At 41.8% G+C, this 19,163-nt stretch overlaps 1 protein-coding gene across 6 annotated transcripts in view; it reads left to right on the top strand.

The window, feature by feature from the left end:
* Window positions 1–19,163, top strand: part of SPATA18 (spermatogenesis associated 18) — a 55,916-nt gene that overhangs the window by 1,558 nt on the left and 35,195 nt on the right. For 2 of the 6 annotated variants that reach the window (XM_044765956.2, XM_044765955.2), the window contains exon 1: window positions 8,921–9,257. The exons of 3 other annotated variants lie outside the window; for them this stretch is intronic. In XM_044765956.2, the coding sequence (XP_044621891.1) occupies window positions 9,171–9,257 (87 nt within the window). In that variant the 5' untranslated portion in view covers window positions 8,921–9,170. Of the gene's footprint in view, window positions 1–8,577; window positions 8,731–8,920; window positions 9,258–19,163 lie in introns of those variants that run through there. One more of the 6 variants, XM_070505892.1, reaches the window with a different exon arrangement.

Here is a 19,163-nt window from a genome sequence, read left to right as displayed (position 1 = left end):
TGAATCCAGGGCGCAGACCTAGCACTGCTTGTCAGGCCGTGTTGAGGCAGCATCCCACATAGCACAACCAGAAGGATCTACAACTAGAATATACAACTATGTACTGGGGGGCTTTGGGGAGAAGAAAAAAAAGATGGAGAGCTCTATCTGGAAGGCCCCTGTCTTACTCATCCTTTTATCTCCGATGCGTAGCATAGTAATGAAATTTAATAAATGTTTTAGAACCTGCCTGATATCCCAGTTTCTAAGACAAGAAGCCCTGCCTTGATTTTGCCAGCTTCTCTCCCACTCAGGTGGTGGGATACCTAATAACTGATTTTCCTCTGGTTATCTGGAAAGTCACCTTCTAGTTGCTGATCCCCATCTCTCTGACAGGACACTTCACTGTTCTCCTTGATGCCAATTTTATAGTCTTTAAAGAGATCCAATACACTCACATGACCACATCTTTAATGTGGGTCATTCCCAAATGTATTATCTTCAAGATTTTTTTTCTAAAACAATAATATTTAGATAGAACTGTGTGCCTGGCAATGTCTCTTTAATTCTCCCAACAGTCTTATGAGATAGGTCATTTTATCTCCATTTTACAAATTAAGAAATCAAGGCTCATAAATGGCTAACGAAGTTTTCAACAATAAAGAGCCAGGATTGAACCTAGGTCCATCCGACTAAAGTCTTTGCTCTTTCTACCGTATGAAACAGCCTTTAATTCTGCGTTTTCTTTTGCCTGTTGCATGTTATTAACATTTAGAAGTGCAAAATAGAGCTCCCCATGGCTAGAGTACTAGTCAGATTATGAAAACATTCACTTTGTAATCGATGGAATAGTGTCCCTCAAAAAGATATATCCAAGTCCTAATCCCCAGGACCTGTGAACGTGACATGACAGTTTTGCGTTGCTTAATGACAGGGATAGGTTCTGATAAATGTATCATTAGGCGATTTTGTCATTGTGCGAACATCATGGAGTGTACTTACACAATCCTACATGCTATAGCCTACTACACACCTAAGCTACATGGTACTAATCTTATGGGACCAGCATTGTATATGCAGTCCGTCATGGACTGAAACTTCGTTACATGGCACATGACTGTATTTGGAAGTAAGGTGTTTGCAGATGTAATTAAGAATCTCAAGATGAAATCACCCTGGATTTAGGGTGGGCCCTAAAAGTGACTGGTGTCCTTATATGAGGACAGAGACACACACTGAGGAGTGAAGACAGAGGCAGAGAGAGGTTGGAGCGATGTGTCTACAAGGCAAGGAGTGCCAACACTTGCCACCAGTCACCCGAAGTTAGGAGAGAGGCATAGAGCAGATTCTCCCTCAGGGCCTCCAGAAGGAACCAACCCTGCTGATTTCTGACTTCTGGGCTCCAGAACTGCGAGAAAATAAATTTCTGTTGTGTGAAGCCACCAAGTTTGTGGTAATTTGTTATGGTATCCCTTAGGAAAATAATATGCACTTCAAGCTCAACACATCCAAAACTGAACTCAAAATCTTTCCTCGCAATCTGCTCTTCCTGTGTTCCCTTAGTGAATGACACCACCATCCAGTCAGAAACCTCAAAGACATCCTATACAATTTCTAGTATGTTCTTTCTAAAGTACAAACCCCATCGTGTCACTCCGCACTCTGAAATTTAAAATCCTCTGATACCTTCCATGATAAAATTTAAACTCCTTATATTAGCACAGATGGTCCTTTACTTTCTGGTTCCTGTCTACCTCTTTTAAGCTCCTTTCCTGGTCCTTCCACCAACTCATCCTTCTCTCCAGCCATGTGCAATATTTACAGTTCTCAGCCATTTGCCTGATCTCATCAAGTTCTTAATGTCTCTGTGCCTTTTCATATGTGGGTATTTCTCTTTTTTTTACCTACCTATTCTTCTACATGTTCACTAAAACTCAACTCAAGCAATATGTCTTCTGGGAAGCCTTTCTTAATCTTTCTCCCATTGCAAATTTCTGATTCCTGTGCCCCTTTCTGCGATCTTCAAGCATGCCTCTATTGTCACATTTATCCCACTACACTGAAATTTATTTGCTTGCCCATCTGTCTTGTCTGTGAATTCATACATCTCCAAATTCCACCCCTCTTTAAGGATCAACCTCAGTTCCACCTCCTCCTGACAATTAAAGCCAATCATGATTGCTCTCTCTTTTTAACCGTTACTGCACCAATTTCTTATGGCACCCATTTGATACTTAATGACACAATATCTTGTATTATTTTACTTTTCGTGCACATATAGTTTGCTCCCGAGCAGACTGTAAGCTCATTACAAAGCAGGGGCAATGTGTTACTACTTCTGTGTTGCTCCAAATCCTGAATACATTAGGAACCAAGTACATACATAATATCTACTTCGTAACTTTGATGAGTGAATATTGGGTCAATTTTTTCCTATCGGGGTAAAAATATTACTGGCACCTAAGTGTCTCCTACGTATGTCACTTTAATCCTCACCGTGCATTACCCCAAAGAAAAACCTCGTTAACTCTCATCTCTGTGTCTCCTAAGCACCCTCCCTGGGTCCAGTCCTGCCCTCTCCTGACTTAACCTCTAGGAGCTCCAAGGTGATATGAAAAAGAGACCAGAACATACCATTTTTCTGTTTACAGCCGTTTGCTGCTTCCCCATTACCTACACAATACAGGTCACTTTCTTTAGCCTGATATGGAAGACTCATTGTAGCTGAACTCAGGACTACCTTTCTGGTCTTGTCCCCGATCCCCTGACTACTCGATCATCACCCTGGACTAGCGTTCATCATTCCCTGCCTCTCCAGGCAATTTCATGCCTCTTCGCTGCTGTCTGACCTGTTCCATTGTCTCTTCTCTTCCCGGTGAACTCCCCTCCACCCTTCCAGAGCTGGCTGTAAATGTCACTTTCTTCTATAACTTCTCCCGATCCTTTCTTTAGGAGGATGGAGGAGGGGAGGGAAGGTCAGTGTTTCCGTTTTGTATTTACTCTATTGTAACTTGTCACATTGAACTATGGTTGTGTATCTCTCACCTGAATAGATTCTGAGGTGCTAGGAGCTGGGAGTGGACCTAATTTTGCCTTATGATTAAGGCAGACATTTCTGTCACACCAGAAATTTAGTAATGTTTATCAAATGTGCCGAAAAGATCTATTTCAGCATCCTCCATCGTAGGGACTGCCCTCATGCTGTCCCATGTCCCGCTCCTGGGATGCTTAAGGGTATCTTACAATGTAGATCATACCCACTGGGTCTTTGCAACAGCTTAATGTGTCCTCAACTCATTCCCTCAATGGCCGTTTTCACAGTGCCAAGCATTTGCCGCTGCATTTAGCTAGCAGAGCTGCAAAGATTGAGGGCAAAGATGCTTCAGTCTTCCATTATCATAATGATGGAAATCTGGGTTTAGTTATCTTGTGGCCCTCAAAAATCACACTAAATCTCTTTTTTTCTTCTAATCTGTATTTGCAACATATGCTGTATAGTTTATTTAGGTGCTAAGGTGATGCAGTTGTGAGGTAACATTTTCCTCTTGTTTTTGTAGTTTAACCAATTGTGGGCATGAAATAATTTTACAGAACAATTCTGAGCTGTTGCTCTGAGCAGGGAATGCTTATTGGTACGACAAGGAAAACAACATCCCTGCTTCTGTGCAGTGGGGGGAACTGCCTTCGGATCCCAACCTATTAGTTCTTTCTCTAATGGGTGGTGTTTTGTTTGTTTTTTTAAAAGTCTTTTCCTTTCCTTAAGTGTGAAGAGAACAAAAAGGACCAAATGAAGCTGATAAAATGAGAACGCAGGGCATTCAGAGAACACTGAGTAAATGGACAAATTAGGGTTTTTGTTACCTGCCAGTGGAGACAAAGTGCCTTAGCATTACCACCAATAAAAACTGGATTTAAAGACAGCTTCATGCAAGTAGGTCAGGGAAGACTAATGGATTTTCTTTAGACAGTAATACAGGCCCTGACCCAAAGAAGCATGAGCCTAACACAGACAGCTGTGGGACAAGAATAGCATGGCACACACAGAAGAGGATCAGGGCACCTGAAAAAACGTCCAGGCCAGAGCAGAGCAGAGCAGATTATTCTGTTAGGCACACTGGCTAAGGGTTTGCAACTGTCCTTAGTGAGGAAGAACTGCAAATGATGATGAGGAGTCCACCATATATCCTTGTAGCTTACTGCACATATATATATATTTAGTATAGCATGAAACTACACACACAGCTCTCATGACCCTCAAAGGATTCAGTTCATCTTTTGTTGGCTTCTTAAAATCCCAAATTAAAAATCTCTCTGGTTGACTGATGTAGGTAAAATTCAAGGTGGACAAAATTAAGGACTTTCAGGAAGCCTGTTCCATCCACATGTTTGAGACATGACAGTTAGCTAGAACAAGTGGCTCCTGGCCGGCTGGTAGAATTTTGATGCCATAAGAACCACCAGCTGGCTATTAAGTTTGCTTTCTTTCACTTCAATGGGATTATGACATCAGATATAAAGCAGCCAATCACCTCCTTGCTTCTTTCTTGCCTTGCTTGCTTATTTTCTTTCACTTCTTTCTCTTTTTGTTAACAATTCAATTTAACAAACTTTTATAGAGAGCCTAGAATGTGACAGCTGCTGTGCTGAGGATATAAAGCTAAGTAAGCCTCTATCCTTTTCTTCAAGAAGCTCACAAGCTTATATAAGAGACAGACAAATAAGTATAATATAGTGTGATGATTACAACAGTATCAACATGTTCAAAAGTTGAAGAGAGAAAGCATAAAGAAGACAGCGATGAGCTCTGAGGCGGTGGGGGAGTCAGGAGATTTTTGTCAGTTTGAGCTGGGTTTAAATTTATTAAAAGTGCAACTACAGAGAAACCCCTTGTTTATTTCCTGGAAGTTAGGTATATTAGTTATTCTAGCAAGCCTCCAGAATAAACTGTACTCAAGACAGACTAATGTTCTCAGAATCAAGGCTTGACCCAAACTGAACTGTGAACCAAAAATTGAAACAAAGGGCAAGATTTGCTCAACCTGAACCACAACCAGTATGTTAAAAATAAACAAAAACAAGCAGCATAAGAGAATGTCAGAACTGCAAGAGATCTTAGAGTTCATCTAGTCCATGTTTTCATTATATAGATGGGAAAAATGAGGCTCAGAGTGATTAAAGACATATAAAGTTATGAGAAACCACTAACTGGCCGAGTGTGAGATAAAGCAAGAGTGTCCACGTTCAAGTTTATTATTGCTTCACTTCTGATAGGGTACTGCAAAAGAAAGGTTTGATTTTTATCTTTTCTTTCCAAATAATTGTCTAGTAGAAAATATCCTAAAATAATAAAATTGGGACAAAATTAGTGCATCAAAATATTCTCCAGTAGAACATTTGTTTATCTTTTTCTTTCACAAATTTAAAAAGGAAGGCTTATCAACTTTTTAAATAGAATCTCAACCTTGTTGACTGCATGCTTGTAATTTGAAGCATATGGATTCTTCTTTAATTAGCAACATAGACTATTTGCACTCCAGGCTCTAGCTTTCTCTTAAATTGATTGCTATCCAGCACCCATCAAAACCTCTGCAAAGAACATCGTCATTAAGGGCACTTATGAGGATGTCCATTTATTCCTACAGGTATGGAATTTCTAAGCTTGTATCAGATAACATCACTAAAGAACTAAGAAATTGGAAGTCAATTGCTTGGCCCTCTCTTTGCTGATGTGTGTTCTAGTGTTACTCCCTTGGCAGTGATCAAAGATGACTACAAGAAACAATCATATCAAGATTTTACCTTGGGGGCCGGCCCCCAAGAGGTTAAGTTTGCCCGCTCCGCCTCAGCGGCCCAGGCTTTCACCGGTTTGGATCCTGAGCACAGACATGGCACCACTCATCAGGCCATGCTGAGGCGGCATCCCACATGCCACAACTAGAAGGACCCACAACTAAAATATGCAACTATGTACTGGGGGGATTTGGGGAGAAAAAGCAGAAAAAATAAAAAGAATATTGGCAACAGTTGTTAGCTCAGGTGCCAATCTTCAAAAAAAAAAGTTCTTCCTATATTTTCTAAAAAAAAGATGGAAGTTATTAAAGATACCTTCATTTGAGTTGTTCTATACTCTTTGGAAAAGGATAAACATACTTTACAGTTGGTACCAGAAAAATGCATTTCCATTTAAAGAACTGGTGGGTGTACTTTTAAAATAAAAAAACGATAATCATAAAACTCATTTTCCTTTCTGCCTTGGCTTCCACAAAGTCCAGAAATAAATGTTAAATGAGCTCAATCTTAGTACATAAGCTTAAATTTTAGGCTTATTTGCTTTTTTCTATTAAAAAAGTATTTTTTATTTAACAACGATATTTCCTATGTGTCTTTCACTGTAAGCCATCTCAGATCCTTTTTTGGAAGTAGTGGGGAGGAAATAATGAATAAATATGTAAAGCATTTCATTTGTTTTGAGTCATTGAGGGCTAGGCTTCTTTGTTACTAATAAACACAAATTTCCTGCTATGCACAATACATGCTCCAGAGTTCTAGGAAACCAAGAGGTATGTGAAATGATTTAAGGCCTTAAGGATCTTGAATCTAGTTGTGAGGCTACAGCATTGTACAGATAAATGACATCAGTAGCATATTCTAAGGTGATTCGAAGATCTATTAGGTCCTAAGACTCTGTAAGTCTAATTATTAAATTAGTAATATGGATATTTGGTCAAAGTGTATTCTGTTCTGAGTCAGCTTAAACATTGATGTTTTGGCTAACATTTTTCTGAGGGCAGTAAAGTTTTTGAGTAACTTTGTTTCTGAATTAAGTTTTCACAAAAGCAATTCATGTTCACGGTAGAAATCTGGAGAATCAGAAAACTATAAAGGAACAAATTAAAATCATAACTTGGGTTCATATTAGAGAATATAACACGATATATATAATTTAGTGTCCTGCTTTTATCACTTCATGTTAGATGGTGAGAATTCCTAGATAACAGATATCCTTCAATAACAAGATTTCTATTGTGCAACATTTCATTGAATGATTTGCTCAACCATTACCCTATTGTTGGAGGTTTAGATGGTTTCCAACCTAGTTTTCTCTATTAAATAAAGTAATGGTGATCACAGCATTATCAAGCATTTACTAGAGTTTACGCCAAACACCATGCTGAGTACTTTACATGAATTCTTATTGAGTCTCATAACACTGCTACGAAGTAAGAACAATTGTGTCTCTTTTACAGATGATGAAACCAGGGATTAGAGGCTCATTAAGGTGCCCACAGCAACGAAGAGGATTTAACCCCTAATCTAACATAAACAAATATTCCAACTTGTTTTTGTTATGAATAAGTAAATAGTACTGTTTAAAGATTCCAATTGCCTATTGAAATAGGCAATTATTGACTCCAAATTAAGAAATCTGTGACGTTTTTCTCCATGCTCTTCTTTCTTCTTTATATTTTTTAAAGGACAAAAGTGTCTAATGAATACTTAGTGGATTTTTTTGGGTATATGTCTTTTTACTTTAGTAATTTTTATTCTACTATGATAAAATAACATGTGTATGTACTCTTATAGTCCTTACTTTTTCCTTTCTTTTTATTGAGATATAATGGGCGTATAACATTATCTTTGTTTCAGGTGTACAACATAATGATTCGATATTTGTATATATTGTGAAATGACCACTACGATAAGTGTATTAACATCTACCACCACACATAGTTACAACTCTTTTCTTTCTTGTGATGAAAAGAGTCTTTATTTTGTGGTCTACAGAAAATAGTAGGAACACAGTCTTCAGAAATGAGCCTCTCATTTTTATTAGAGGACAGTAAAACCACTGTAATTAAGAGAAATAAAAACGAGGTGGTGAAAATTCTCAAGTGTACAGTACTTGAATGTATGCGGTAGTCGTATATTTTTAAGTACCTAAAGAAGTGGAACTGAATTAAACTAGTTAACTAGCTAAGGCCCTGCTCCACCCCTAGTGTTTTAGTGAATAGATAAGGATGATTTGCAATCGGCATGTCATTTGATGGTACATAAAATAAGGGCTTCTAAGGTGTTTAATGATGGTTTAAATGGCTTCATTTCTTAAGTAGTTCAAACTATCACTGTGGCTTAATACACCCCTCTGAAATAATGCCAAACCGGGTTTGAACTTTCACAAAGTCTCAATTAAAGAATTCCGAATTAAACGAAAGTTTATAGTGCTCAATGATTCTAGAAATATACCAAAGCTTGCCTAAACCTGAGGGGTTAACTTTAATCTATGAACATCCTGGAGCTAAAATCTATTAATTTAGGCACTCACCCAGACGGCCAAGGAAGAAAGCAAAAGATAGAAGCAGGAAGAATTGAAATTTAGTTATTGTAAATTTCATCCAGGTAAGCCCTAGGTATTACAAATGTGCAGAATTAACGTCCTGAGAAGTGAAATTAAGGAAGGAGCCAAACAAGTGTTTTCCTAGGAGCCTAACCAAAAACGTCTATGCAGAAATACCCTTTGCTTTTTTAGGCGAGAAGCCTCCAGCAGGCCCCCATCCCACACTGCGGGCGGGTCTCGGTGCATCAAGGGATCACGCAGCCGCCATCTGCAATCTTGGCGTCCTCGAGCTCCCGAGGTCCTGGGTCTCATTGGCATAGGGCGCCCTCCTCCAAAGCCACTAGCAGCAGCAGTAGCAACAGCAGCAGGAGGAAGAGCAGCAGCAGCAGGAGCAGCGACATGGCGCGCCCTGGCAGGTGCCCAGGACAACTGCAGGCGGCGGGAGCGCGGCTGGGACCAAAGTGGGTGGAGGGCGCAGTGGGGGCTGGGCGGGGACGCGGGTGTTGCCAAGTTGCTGGCTGCGCGCGTCCTTAGCATCCGCCCGCCCACGTCAAAGTTTGTTTAACAATCGCCCGGGTATTTATGGCTGGGGCTCTGGGCGGCCGCGGGGGAGCCAGGAGACCGCGCTGGGCAGCGGATGAGGTGGGGAGGCTGTGGCCCAGGGCACCTCCCCCCCGGCTTCCCTAACTCTGCCCGGTACCACCCGAGGGGGAGGATGGAAACACCAGCCGCGCTCTGAGACCCTCAGGACGATAACACCTTTCCCGCCTTATCACCCCGCGGTCCTGCGGAGACCACTGCCTGGTCCCTTCCACGTCTCCATCTCCCACAGAGGGGCCGAGCAGAAAAACGAGCAATGGCGGAAATTCTGAGGAAACTGGTCTCCAACGAAGCTTTACGATCGATGCAGGACAAGCTAGAGTCCTGGCTGAGGGAGTACAACGTGAGTTAGGGTGGGAGACCCCCGGGCCCGCCCTCCCTCTAGTTCCTGGCACACACAGCTGTCGGAGGGGGTATCTTAGGGCTGGCGTCGGGGTGGCCGCCTTGCAAAGTCCCAGCGGTTGTGATTCCTAACGGAGACCCAGCCTCAAACCGGGATCGCAGGGGAGGAAGGACACACGCATGCGTGTGCCTGTGTTTCCCCGCGGCGCGAGGCGGCGCTGGGGCTCCGCGGCGGGCGGAGCGCGGGCCTCAGAATCCAGGACGAGAGAGCGCCTTCCATCCAGCGGTAACCAAGGACGCTGGCGGCCCTAGCAACGGGAAAGACCTCCGATCCGCCACGGTTCTGGTCCAGCCTGCCACTCTCCCTCACATCCCCTCCGCCAGCAATCTACCCCTTCACCCCCAATTCGAGGTTTTTTTTTTTTGCTACACCCCTCCTCCTGCCTTTCGCAAATCTCCCACTTTGAGGATACCCAGTGGTTGCATCAGAATGGATTTTTGTAAAAATACATCCAGGAGTTAGTACCTAGATGTCAGTGAAACGGATGCTTGTTAACGTTGCGGGTTTCGCTTGTGTGCTGTTTAGCATGGTAAATAGTTTCAACACCAACGCAGATTTCAGAAGGCCCGTTGCCAAGGCATTTGTAAGAAGCCAATATTCTGTCATCAAATCCGTAGCCGCTCTTGAAGTCTCATTAATCCCTACCTCACTCTGGTTGCGTCCGCCTTTAATAGGAGAGTCCCACTCTTACACAGCAAGTAGAACAGTGAGGCAGACAGAGCTGAGGACTGGGAATCAGCCCCTCTGTGTTCTAGGTCTAGCACTGCACAGAACCAGCTGAACAACCTGGGGCAGCACCTCGTCTGTTAAATGGGAGAGCCTGGACTAGATGATAGGCAAAGCTCCTTTTCGGATCTCAGTTTTTTGAGTCTAGATCAACTTGTTTCTGAATGTCTACCCGGAAAAATGCAACTGGCTGCTGTCCTGAGTCCTTGGGCTTTCCCCTTCACCCTTTACACGGGGCGCCTGTGGTGTAGGGGAGCTCAGAGGACAGCTCCAGTTTTCTCCTTAGCCTTCTTTTCTAGAGTTTATCCCATTTGCCCACTTTTAAGGCACTGACTATTCCTTCTCTATCAAGATTGCAGGAAAATTAAAAATTACCTCTTTATCACAAAAGACTTGGGTCCTCTTCCCCTTTAAAAGTGACTACTTGCTGCTTAGTCTCAGAAGGTTGAGAATAACAGATTCTAACACATGTATTCATCCTTCTTAAAACTACCTCTTACAAAAAAGTTTTTTATTGCCCTTTGGCATAAACTCTGAATTTTAAAGAGTATACTCAGTTTGTCACAAGACAACGTTTAACACAAATGACACCAGTATTTGGCAATCAAATTAAATGATTGTTTTAGAAACTACCTATAAGTACTGAGAAATGCCAAAGTTTATTACACTTTCCCTTCTTGGTGACAGTGGTCCAGCCCATTCCTCTCTTCTCACTGAAACCATTTCTATCTACCTTCTCTCCTGCCATTCCCCCAGCATAGTAGAGACTGCATCGTCAGAGACCAATCCTTTCCAAGTTTTGCGGCCATTTCCTGGGCACCATCATTTCTCTTTAGCTATCTAGCATCTCTCTTGTATTTGGCTGTTGATACCGGCAATCTTCTAAGGCTCTGATGATCTGTTCTTCATCTTCTTGCCTTACCCACTTCCCTCTTGTGGCTGTTCTTCAAGGACCAGACTGTAGGAAACTTCTCTTCAACCTCCATTTCTGCCTCATCTCTGTTACGTATGCTGATGAATCTCATACTCATATTCATGTTCAGGGCCTGTTCTCAACTGAGCTCTGATTTCTCCAATTGCCCATCGGAGACTTTTAGTTGTGCTATTGCCGTCTCAAGGTCAAATCCATCTAAAACCAACCTTAGCCTCTCCTGTGTCCCAACCGGTGACCTCTTTCCTTTCTTGTCTTTGTTATGTCTCCGCATCCTTTTCATCAGCATGATCTGTTGGTACCAGGTTCTAAATTCACGCAGAACCTCAGCACTTCTCACCACCTCCACTGCTGTCACTCTTGTCCACCTTCGGTCATCTTTTATCTGGATTATTACAAAAATAAGGACCCAAAGTGATTCTCTAAAGTCAAGTCAGATCAAGTTACTCCTCTGGCAAAACCCTCCAAACCTCCTATCTCAGAATAGAAGACAAAGTTCCTACAATGGCCATCAAACTCCTACACGATTGTGCTCCTTTAAACTATGACCTCATCTATAATTCTCTCTCTTGCTCAACCCACTCTAGCAATACTGGCCTTGTTCCTTCTAGAGCAAAGCTGTCCAGTAGAACTTTCTTTGATGATGGATATGCTCTGTATCTGCACTGTCCAATATGGTGGCTTATTGGGAGTTTGAAATGTGGCAAATGCAAACTAAGGAACTGAATTTTTAATTTCATTTCTGTTTTGTTGATTTAAATTCAAATAGTCACATATGGCTAGTGGTGACTGTAGTGGACAGAACGGTTCTAAAGCATGCCAGCCACGTTCCAGCTTCAGGACATTTTGTACTTGCTGTTCCCCTCTGCCTAGAAAGTTTCACCTGTTGACATTTCAGCAAGATGGCAACACCCTCACTTCCTCAGCTCTTTCAAGTTTTCGCTTAAATGTCACCTTCTCAGGAGAGACCATCCTGTTTTCAATTGCAATCTCTCACCCTCACCTCTGGCACTCACTGTCTCCCTTCTCTGCTTTATTTCTTCCCTAATATCTACACCTTCTAATTTTTACTTATTTACTCTTTTATTTTGTTTGTTTTCAGTCTTCCCTCCCTGCTCCTCTCACTAACATGTGAGCTCCAAAGAGGAGCGATTTCTCCTTTTTTCTGCTCATCACTCTATTCCCAGCACCTTGGCTTCTAGTAGTTGCTCAATAAATAATGATTGAATGCCACCACCATTCTCCCAGATACCCAGTTTCGTAGACTCATTTCTCTTCTTAAAACTTCATATCCAGTATAGAATTTAAAACGATCTCCAAGTGTCTTTAATTCAGCCTTTATTAAAATTGAATTGAAACCAGAAGCCACGATTTACAATCAGGGGCACAAACGAGATAGTGCAAGTGTTTTTAACAGTTTTCTGTGAAGCAAAGGAGAGAGGAAGAGAAAATGTCTATTCACTGCCTACCCAAATTTAGGTTGCATCTAAACTTATTCCATATCTTGTCATCTACAGTTTGAGTTTGGTCAATTGCTAAGAGCTTTCCTCTTAGCAATGGTTGTTTTATTAGTTCCAAGGACTTTTGATTTGAAACCTTAAGACAAAGAATATTCATTGTAGCAAATGACATTTGTTAAAATGTTGGTCTCAGAGAACTATGTTCATTAAAAGCTGTAAGTCATGTTTGCTATGGAAGGTTGACTTTGCTGACTGTGACCATATTGATTTAGTTCTAACTAACTCAAGCAAAAGAAAGGCCATACACACTTTTAGAATTAGCTATGTGATTAAAGCTACCCCCCTAGGAAAAAGTTATTTTCAGGTAAAATAGATAAATGACCTGAACAGATTGATTCTAAAACAGAATGCAAAATTTTGATTTTCCTCCAGACTAGATGTTATTTGGATTAACAGATCTTATTTAGTTTTCTTCTAAGTTTTTCTCTTATAATTTCCTTCTTATTCCTTCCCATCTCCTCTGCCTTAATCTGGCCATCACCACCATCTCATGCACGGCCTGTTTCATTGTATCCTACATATGTTGTCAGAGACCGTAAATTCTTTAAAAACATAATTTTCTGCCGCAAAGCCTTTGCTTTTTGATTATTTGTTGGCTTGTTTTTTTTTTTTTTTTAAAGATTTTATTTTTTCCTTTTTCTCCCCAAAGCCCCCCGGTACATAGTTGTGTATTCTTCGTTGTGGGTTCTTCTAGTTGTGGCATGTGGGACGCTGCCTCAGCGTGGTCTGATGAGCAGTGCCATGTCCGCGCCCAGGATTCGAACTAACGAAACACTGGTCGCCTGCAGCGGAGCGTGCGAACTTAACCACTCGGCCACGGGGCCAGCCCCTGTTGGCTTGTTTTTAATCTTAACAACATCTAGCAATCTTCTAGGTCCCAAGTAAAACTACTTCTGGCTTGATTTTTTTTTTTTTTTTTTTTTTTGAGGAAGATTAGCCCTGAGCTAACATCTGCTGCCAATCCTCCTCTTTGTGCTGAGGAAGTCTGGCTCTGAGCTAACATCCGTGCCCATCTTCCTTTACTTTATATGTGGGACTCCTACCACAGCATGGCTTGCCAAGCGGTGCCATGTCCGCTCTTGGGATCTGAACCGACAAACCCCGGCTGCCGAAGCGGAACGTGCGCATTTAACCGCTGTGCCACCAGGTTGGCCCCATGGCTTGATTTTTAAATAATTTATTTACTTAAAATTTATTTATTTAAAAAATTCTAAGAAGGGACATTTTTCAAAACCCCCCTAGACAAACAAATCATAAAAACGACAGCAAACATGGCTGACTCATTTTGTTTTCGTTATTAAAGAGATGCTGAATTATTGCATTACTTGGCCTTTAAAACTTGGATCCCACCGGAAGTTCAGGGACAGCTTGGAGTGACTACTTAACTTTCAGAAATTGTTTTCCTCCTTTGCAGTTATTAAGAATGCTGGTGAAAGAGCCATAGAGAATCCCTTCTTGTTCAACCCAAAACTGAGCCAATTATTAAGAGCTTAATAATTCATTCAACAAATGGCTACTTAGCTTCTACTATGGCTAAAACTTTGGGTTAGACACTCTATATTTACCATTTTTGCAGTGTACATTTATTCATTAATTTATTCATTCAACAAGTATTTTTTCAGAGCTTACGATGCCCCTGTCTGTCCTGGGTGCTGGGAATAGAAATGTCAGCTGCATCTCAATAATGAACTTCCAGTTGGAGAAGAGAATGAAGGATAGAGGAAACAGCATGTGCGAAAAGCAGGGAGGCATGAAAAATCTGGCATATTGGGGATATTTGTGAATAGTTCAAGTCAGGGAGTGGACATGAGATGAAGCTGAGGAGGTGGGGCGGTAACACTAGATGGTGAAAGCCTTGCGGGGTGTGTTAAGGAGTTTGGACTTTATCCTGAGGGCAATGGGGAGAAACTAAAAGCATTATGCAGGGAGGAGATATGTTTAGATTATGTTTTAGAAAGTTTGCTCTAGCTGTTGCATGATGGGAAACTCTCGGGAGAACCGACTGGGCTGAGCGATACTTTAGGCAAGAGATTATATGAATCAGCCTCTTGTAAACTACGCTGGCACATTTAGTAAACAAGGTCAAAGACTCTGAGAATGGTCCTTAAAGTTCATGTAAGAGTATGCTGCCCCCAAAGCCCCTAGTTTATCATGCACCATCTGTATGTTTTTATTGGTCAGCTCTGTAAAAAGGTCGAATAACCACCTATGCAAAACTGGATTCTGACTACCTAGTCACTCCATGGAGATGTTAAGATGAGAAGAGAAATCAACCTCCTTACGATGTTAGCAGTACCCAGAGAAAGTCAACTCTGGGCTGAAACTCTCCTCTCTCTGAGATGCTTTTGTTTCCACCTAGAGTCCTGTGGAGTAGGGAGTTAAACTTTGGTCAGAGGCTCTGAGATTTATTACTTTTAAAAGTGTACTCTATGTAATTACAGTAGCAAATGGTAAGAACTTGCTATACCCTTGATAACCTCATCTCTAAGATAGGGTAAGATTACATTTCTTAAAGTAAAATAATAGACACCAGGCCATTACAAACTGGAAACTTTTTTTTTTTTGGTGAGGAAGATTGGTCCTGAGATAACATCTGTGCCAATATTTCTCTGTTTTGTATGTGGGATGCTACCACAGCATGGCTTGATGAGCGGTGTGTAGGTCTGCCCCCAGGATCCGAACCAGCGAACCCCAGGCCACCTAAGTGGAGCATGAGAACTTAACCACTACCCATCAGGCCAGCCCCACAATCTGGAGACTTTTGATCACTTGATGTATGAGTGGGGATGGTAGGGAGGGCTGGTGATGCTCCTCTTGCATTACTCTCCTCTTGTGTGACAGACGTCTACACTAATAAGTGAAAACAGCATATTAAATATCAGCACATAAAAGGGAGATCTTAAAGAGATGTCTCCTCTGTTTGTTTCAGAACAGTCTTCATGGTTGGAATAGAGGCTGCCTCTGCTAAAATATGGCTGGCTCTTAGTACAAAAGGTCGTTCTAGTTGCTATGATGTGTTCAAACAGACTCCCTGGCCACCTTCACCCCTCCCCCTTAGTTAACATACTTCTACATTCTTGAGGATTTAATCTAATTAGTAAATTTATAGAGAACATTTTTCTTCCCTTCAGGATCTTTATCTCTTTACTAGCCAGACTCTGCTGCAGTAATGAATAAAACACCAAATCTTAGCGTCTCAACATAACAGAGATTTATTTCTCATTCATACAAAGTCTGATGGCAGCTCTCCTCTGTCATTGGCTCAGTTTCAGGCTCCCTCCATCTGGTGGAGCGGCCGTCTCATCGCCAGACTTCAAAGGTCTGCAGGGCAAAAGATAGCGAAGAACTTGTGCTGCTCTTACATTATACCCGTCACTTCCACTCGTCATCCCTTGACCAGCATTAGTGATGTGGCTCCAACCCAATTGTAAGGGAGCCTGAGAAATGTGGGAAAGCATGTGGAATATTTAATTGGTGCTACCATTTCTGCCACAATTACTGATGTTGAATTCATGGCTCCAAAAGAAATTGACAAATGATTAAAGATTTTATTTTTAACAGAGAGGCTATCAACTCTTATTTGACTTTTCTTATTTTCATCTTGGACAAACTGATTAATGTAAACATCGTCACTGTTTAAATTTTAAGGAGAATAAATAATGAAAGAAGTCCAATAGGAATATTAACCATGGGCAAGACACTAAAATCCAGTGGAGAAGCCTAAACAGAACTTTTGCTAAGTTGATGGGGTATACATAAGCCTACTTTTTCTTATAGCTAAAATTCAGTGTTTCAGTTTTAGAACTTTGTTGTGGGGGTGATGGTGTTGTGACAAGGTCAGCCATGAAGTAGAATAGAGGGTTGACTTGGGGAACAGAGCTATTTGCAAGGCTGCCCATATAAGAGACTGCACTTCCCAACGAACAGTTAAAACCAGCGCAGAACCAGCCCTTGAAAACTTTCAAAACACTGTTCACACATTATTGCCTTTAAACTTTATAAGAACGTATGAAATAGCGGGTTTTATCTTCTACATTTTACAGATGAGAAAACCAAACGTCAGGAGGGCAGCTCACCTGCCCAAGGTCAGTCCACTAGCAGAAAGGGTGGAGGTTGGATTTGAAAGTAGGTCTGTTGCTTGCCAAGTCCATTCTCTTATCTCCTACAGAGGAAGGGAAGATAGAAGGAAATTCCACGTACTTGCAGCGACCATTTCCTGCCATCCTTCTCTCACTCTCCCATCCCCCAGCATGCATACCCTGGACAGTGGGAAAAAAAGAAGGTAGAAATTAGGGCTTTTGTTTTCCATGTGTGAATTTCTATGGCCAGCTGCAAGGAGCTGCACAATGCTGCCCCTCAGAGTAGTCTCCACATACTTAGCGCTGATTGTCTCTTTTCCTTGCTCACCTCTAAATTCTCTAATTGGCAGGTTTGGAATGGTATTCTTGTTGTATCTAAAAATCAGGTTTTTTTAAAAAAAAGCATTTTAAAAATTAAAAAAGGTAAGTCATTTAATGTTGTAATAGCATCCATATTTTAAAGGAATATTGCCATGAATCCTTTGTACTATTTAATTCTTATCTAATATATATAAAGCATATTTTGTGTGTGTGAGACTGAAGTTTGTTAAAATGGAAGTAACTGTATTTTGTACTGAAATTGATGGATTTAAATAGCTTTTCAAACCAAAGTTTTCAAGTTGATTACAAGTATTTAGTGATACGTTTGATTAATTCAGTGATGAGGATTTTTCTCTCTTTTTCATGTTGTGGAGGTGATTCAGGGTTAGGAATAGAATAGTAGGTCTGAGAGAACCATTGGTAGGGGCGTGGATGATCCATCAGGCTCTCATGAAGGGAATGTTAATAAGGTCAAGTCTGCTCAGAAGTAACGGAAGTGAAAGGGATCCAAGGATTGTGGTCGTTCTGGTGCACACATAATGTGTGCAATGGCAAAGCAGGAGAGCAGCTGGAGTGCAGAGCCGCCGGAGGGAAGGAAGGCTGGGTAAGTCGTGTGGAGGCATATGATGAAGGACCTGGGAAATTAGGCAACATTTAGGCTTGATGGGTGAGGAGCTTTTGTTTGGCAAGAGAGTGGTGACATCGAAGGGATGGGAACAAAGCCACTATCCTGTTGCTCTCCTTCCCCGTACTATGAAACTTCTTGAAAGCGTAATCTGCCGTCATTGCCTTTGCTTCTTCAACTCCCATTTGTTCCTCAACCTGGCACAATATGGAAGTACATCAAGTACCCCCTACATCATTCTGCTATAACTGCTCTCATAACAGTCACCAGAGGCCCCCTGATGGTCAGTCAAGTCCAGTCTCTTTCTTCCCTAGTCCTTATCTCCTTGCTTTCTCTGCAGCAAGTGACACATTTTATCAAATTTCATGGATTTAGCTACTTCCCAGATGCTGGTAACTCTCAAATCTAGCTCCAGTTTGGGCCTTTCTCCAGAGCTCCTGACCTGAATGGCCACTTGCCTTCCAGACAGCGCCATGTGGCTGCTCCACATTCTCTAACCCGACACGAACCAAGAGGACTAGTTTTCCTCTCTCCAGTTTTGCTGGTTTTCTGCTTGTGGCCTCTGGTTGGGCAATGGCATCACAATCCCCTCTGTGGCCCAAGTCGGAAACCTGGGCCCCCTCGCTCTCCAGCATGCCTCACCGATGGGTTCATTAAGCCCTGAGGATTCTACCTCTTAAGTAGAAGTCAAATGTCACCCACCTTTCCCCCTCTAGCTTCCATTGCTTTCCTTCAAGCTCCCATCATTTCTTACACGTGTGGGAAAACCAGCTTCTAGGGTATGTTTAGGGCAGATCTTAAGTGAACTTTGTTGCAAAAAAACCTGCAACTGCAGGGAGAAGACTCACAGGTGTAGTAGCTTCACTCTGTCTGGAGAATCTGCCCCTAACAGAACTCACGGTGTTTTTACAGCTGTCATGGTTACAAAACGAGGCTAGCAGCACATCTCTGTTGCACAGGGGTTGGTAGCCTTAAAAGAACACGTTTTCTTTATGTTAATAGTGCTGATGCTTATATTCCTGAATATTCTACTTGTTTCTTTACATCTTGCTTTCCCATCTGTGTGAAGCCACTAGAATAAGTTTGAGGGTTACTTGTTTAAGTTCCATGCCTATAACATGGGACAAAATTCCTACTGATTTCCCTACCTTCATCCACGCCCACCTCCAATCCAACTTGCATACAGCTGTTTGAGGGATTTTTTTTTTTTTTTGAGGAAGATTAGGCCTGAGCTAACATCCGCCACCAACCCTCTTCTTTTGGCTGAGGAAGATTAGCCCTGAGCTAACATCTGTGCCCATCTTCCTCTACTTTATATGTGGGATGCCTGCCACAGCATGGCTTGACAAGCAGTGTGTAGGTCCCTGCCTGGGATCTGAACCCGCAAACCCTGGGCTGCTGAAGTGGAGTGTGTGAACTTAACCACTAGGCCACTGGGCTGGCCCCCTGAGGGATTATTCATTGCCCATATCAGTGATTCTCAACATGGGTAAAGCACTGTCCCCTAGAGCAGTGTTTTTAAAACTTACCCACGGAAATCAATGCATTTTACTTCACAACATAGCACACGTACCCCCTGATGCATATGTAACTGAAGCAAAAGTTTCACGAATAGCTCATCTTTAGTAATTATGAGGTACTCTT

The sequence above is a fragment of the Equus asinus genome, chromosome 3, assembly GCF_041296235.1.
Source record: "Equus asinus isolate D_3611 breed Donkey chromosome 3, EquAss-T2T_v2, whole genome shotgun sequence".
Classification (NCBI taxonomy): Eukaryota; Metazoa; Chordata; class Mammalia; order Perissodactyla; family Equidae; genus Equus; species Equus asinus.
The sequence above is the reverse complement of the archived record's forward strand: the minus strand, read 5'-3'. Positions and strand labels throughout refer to the sequence as shown.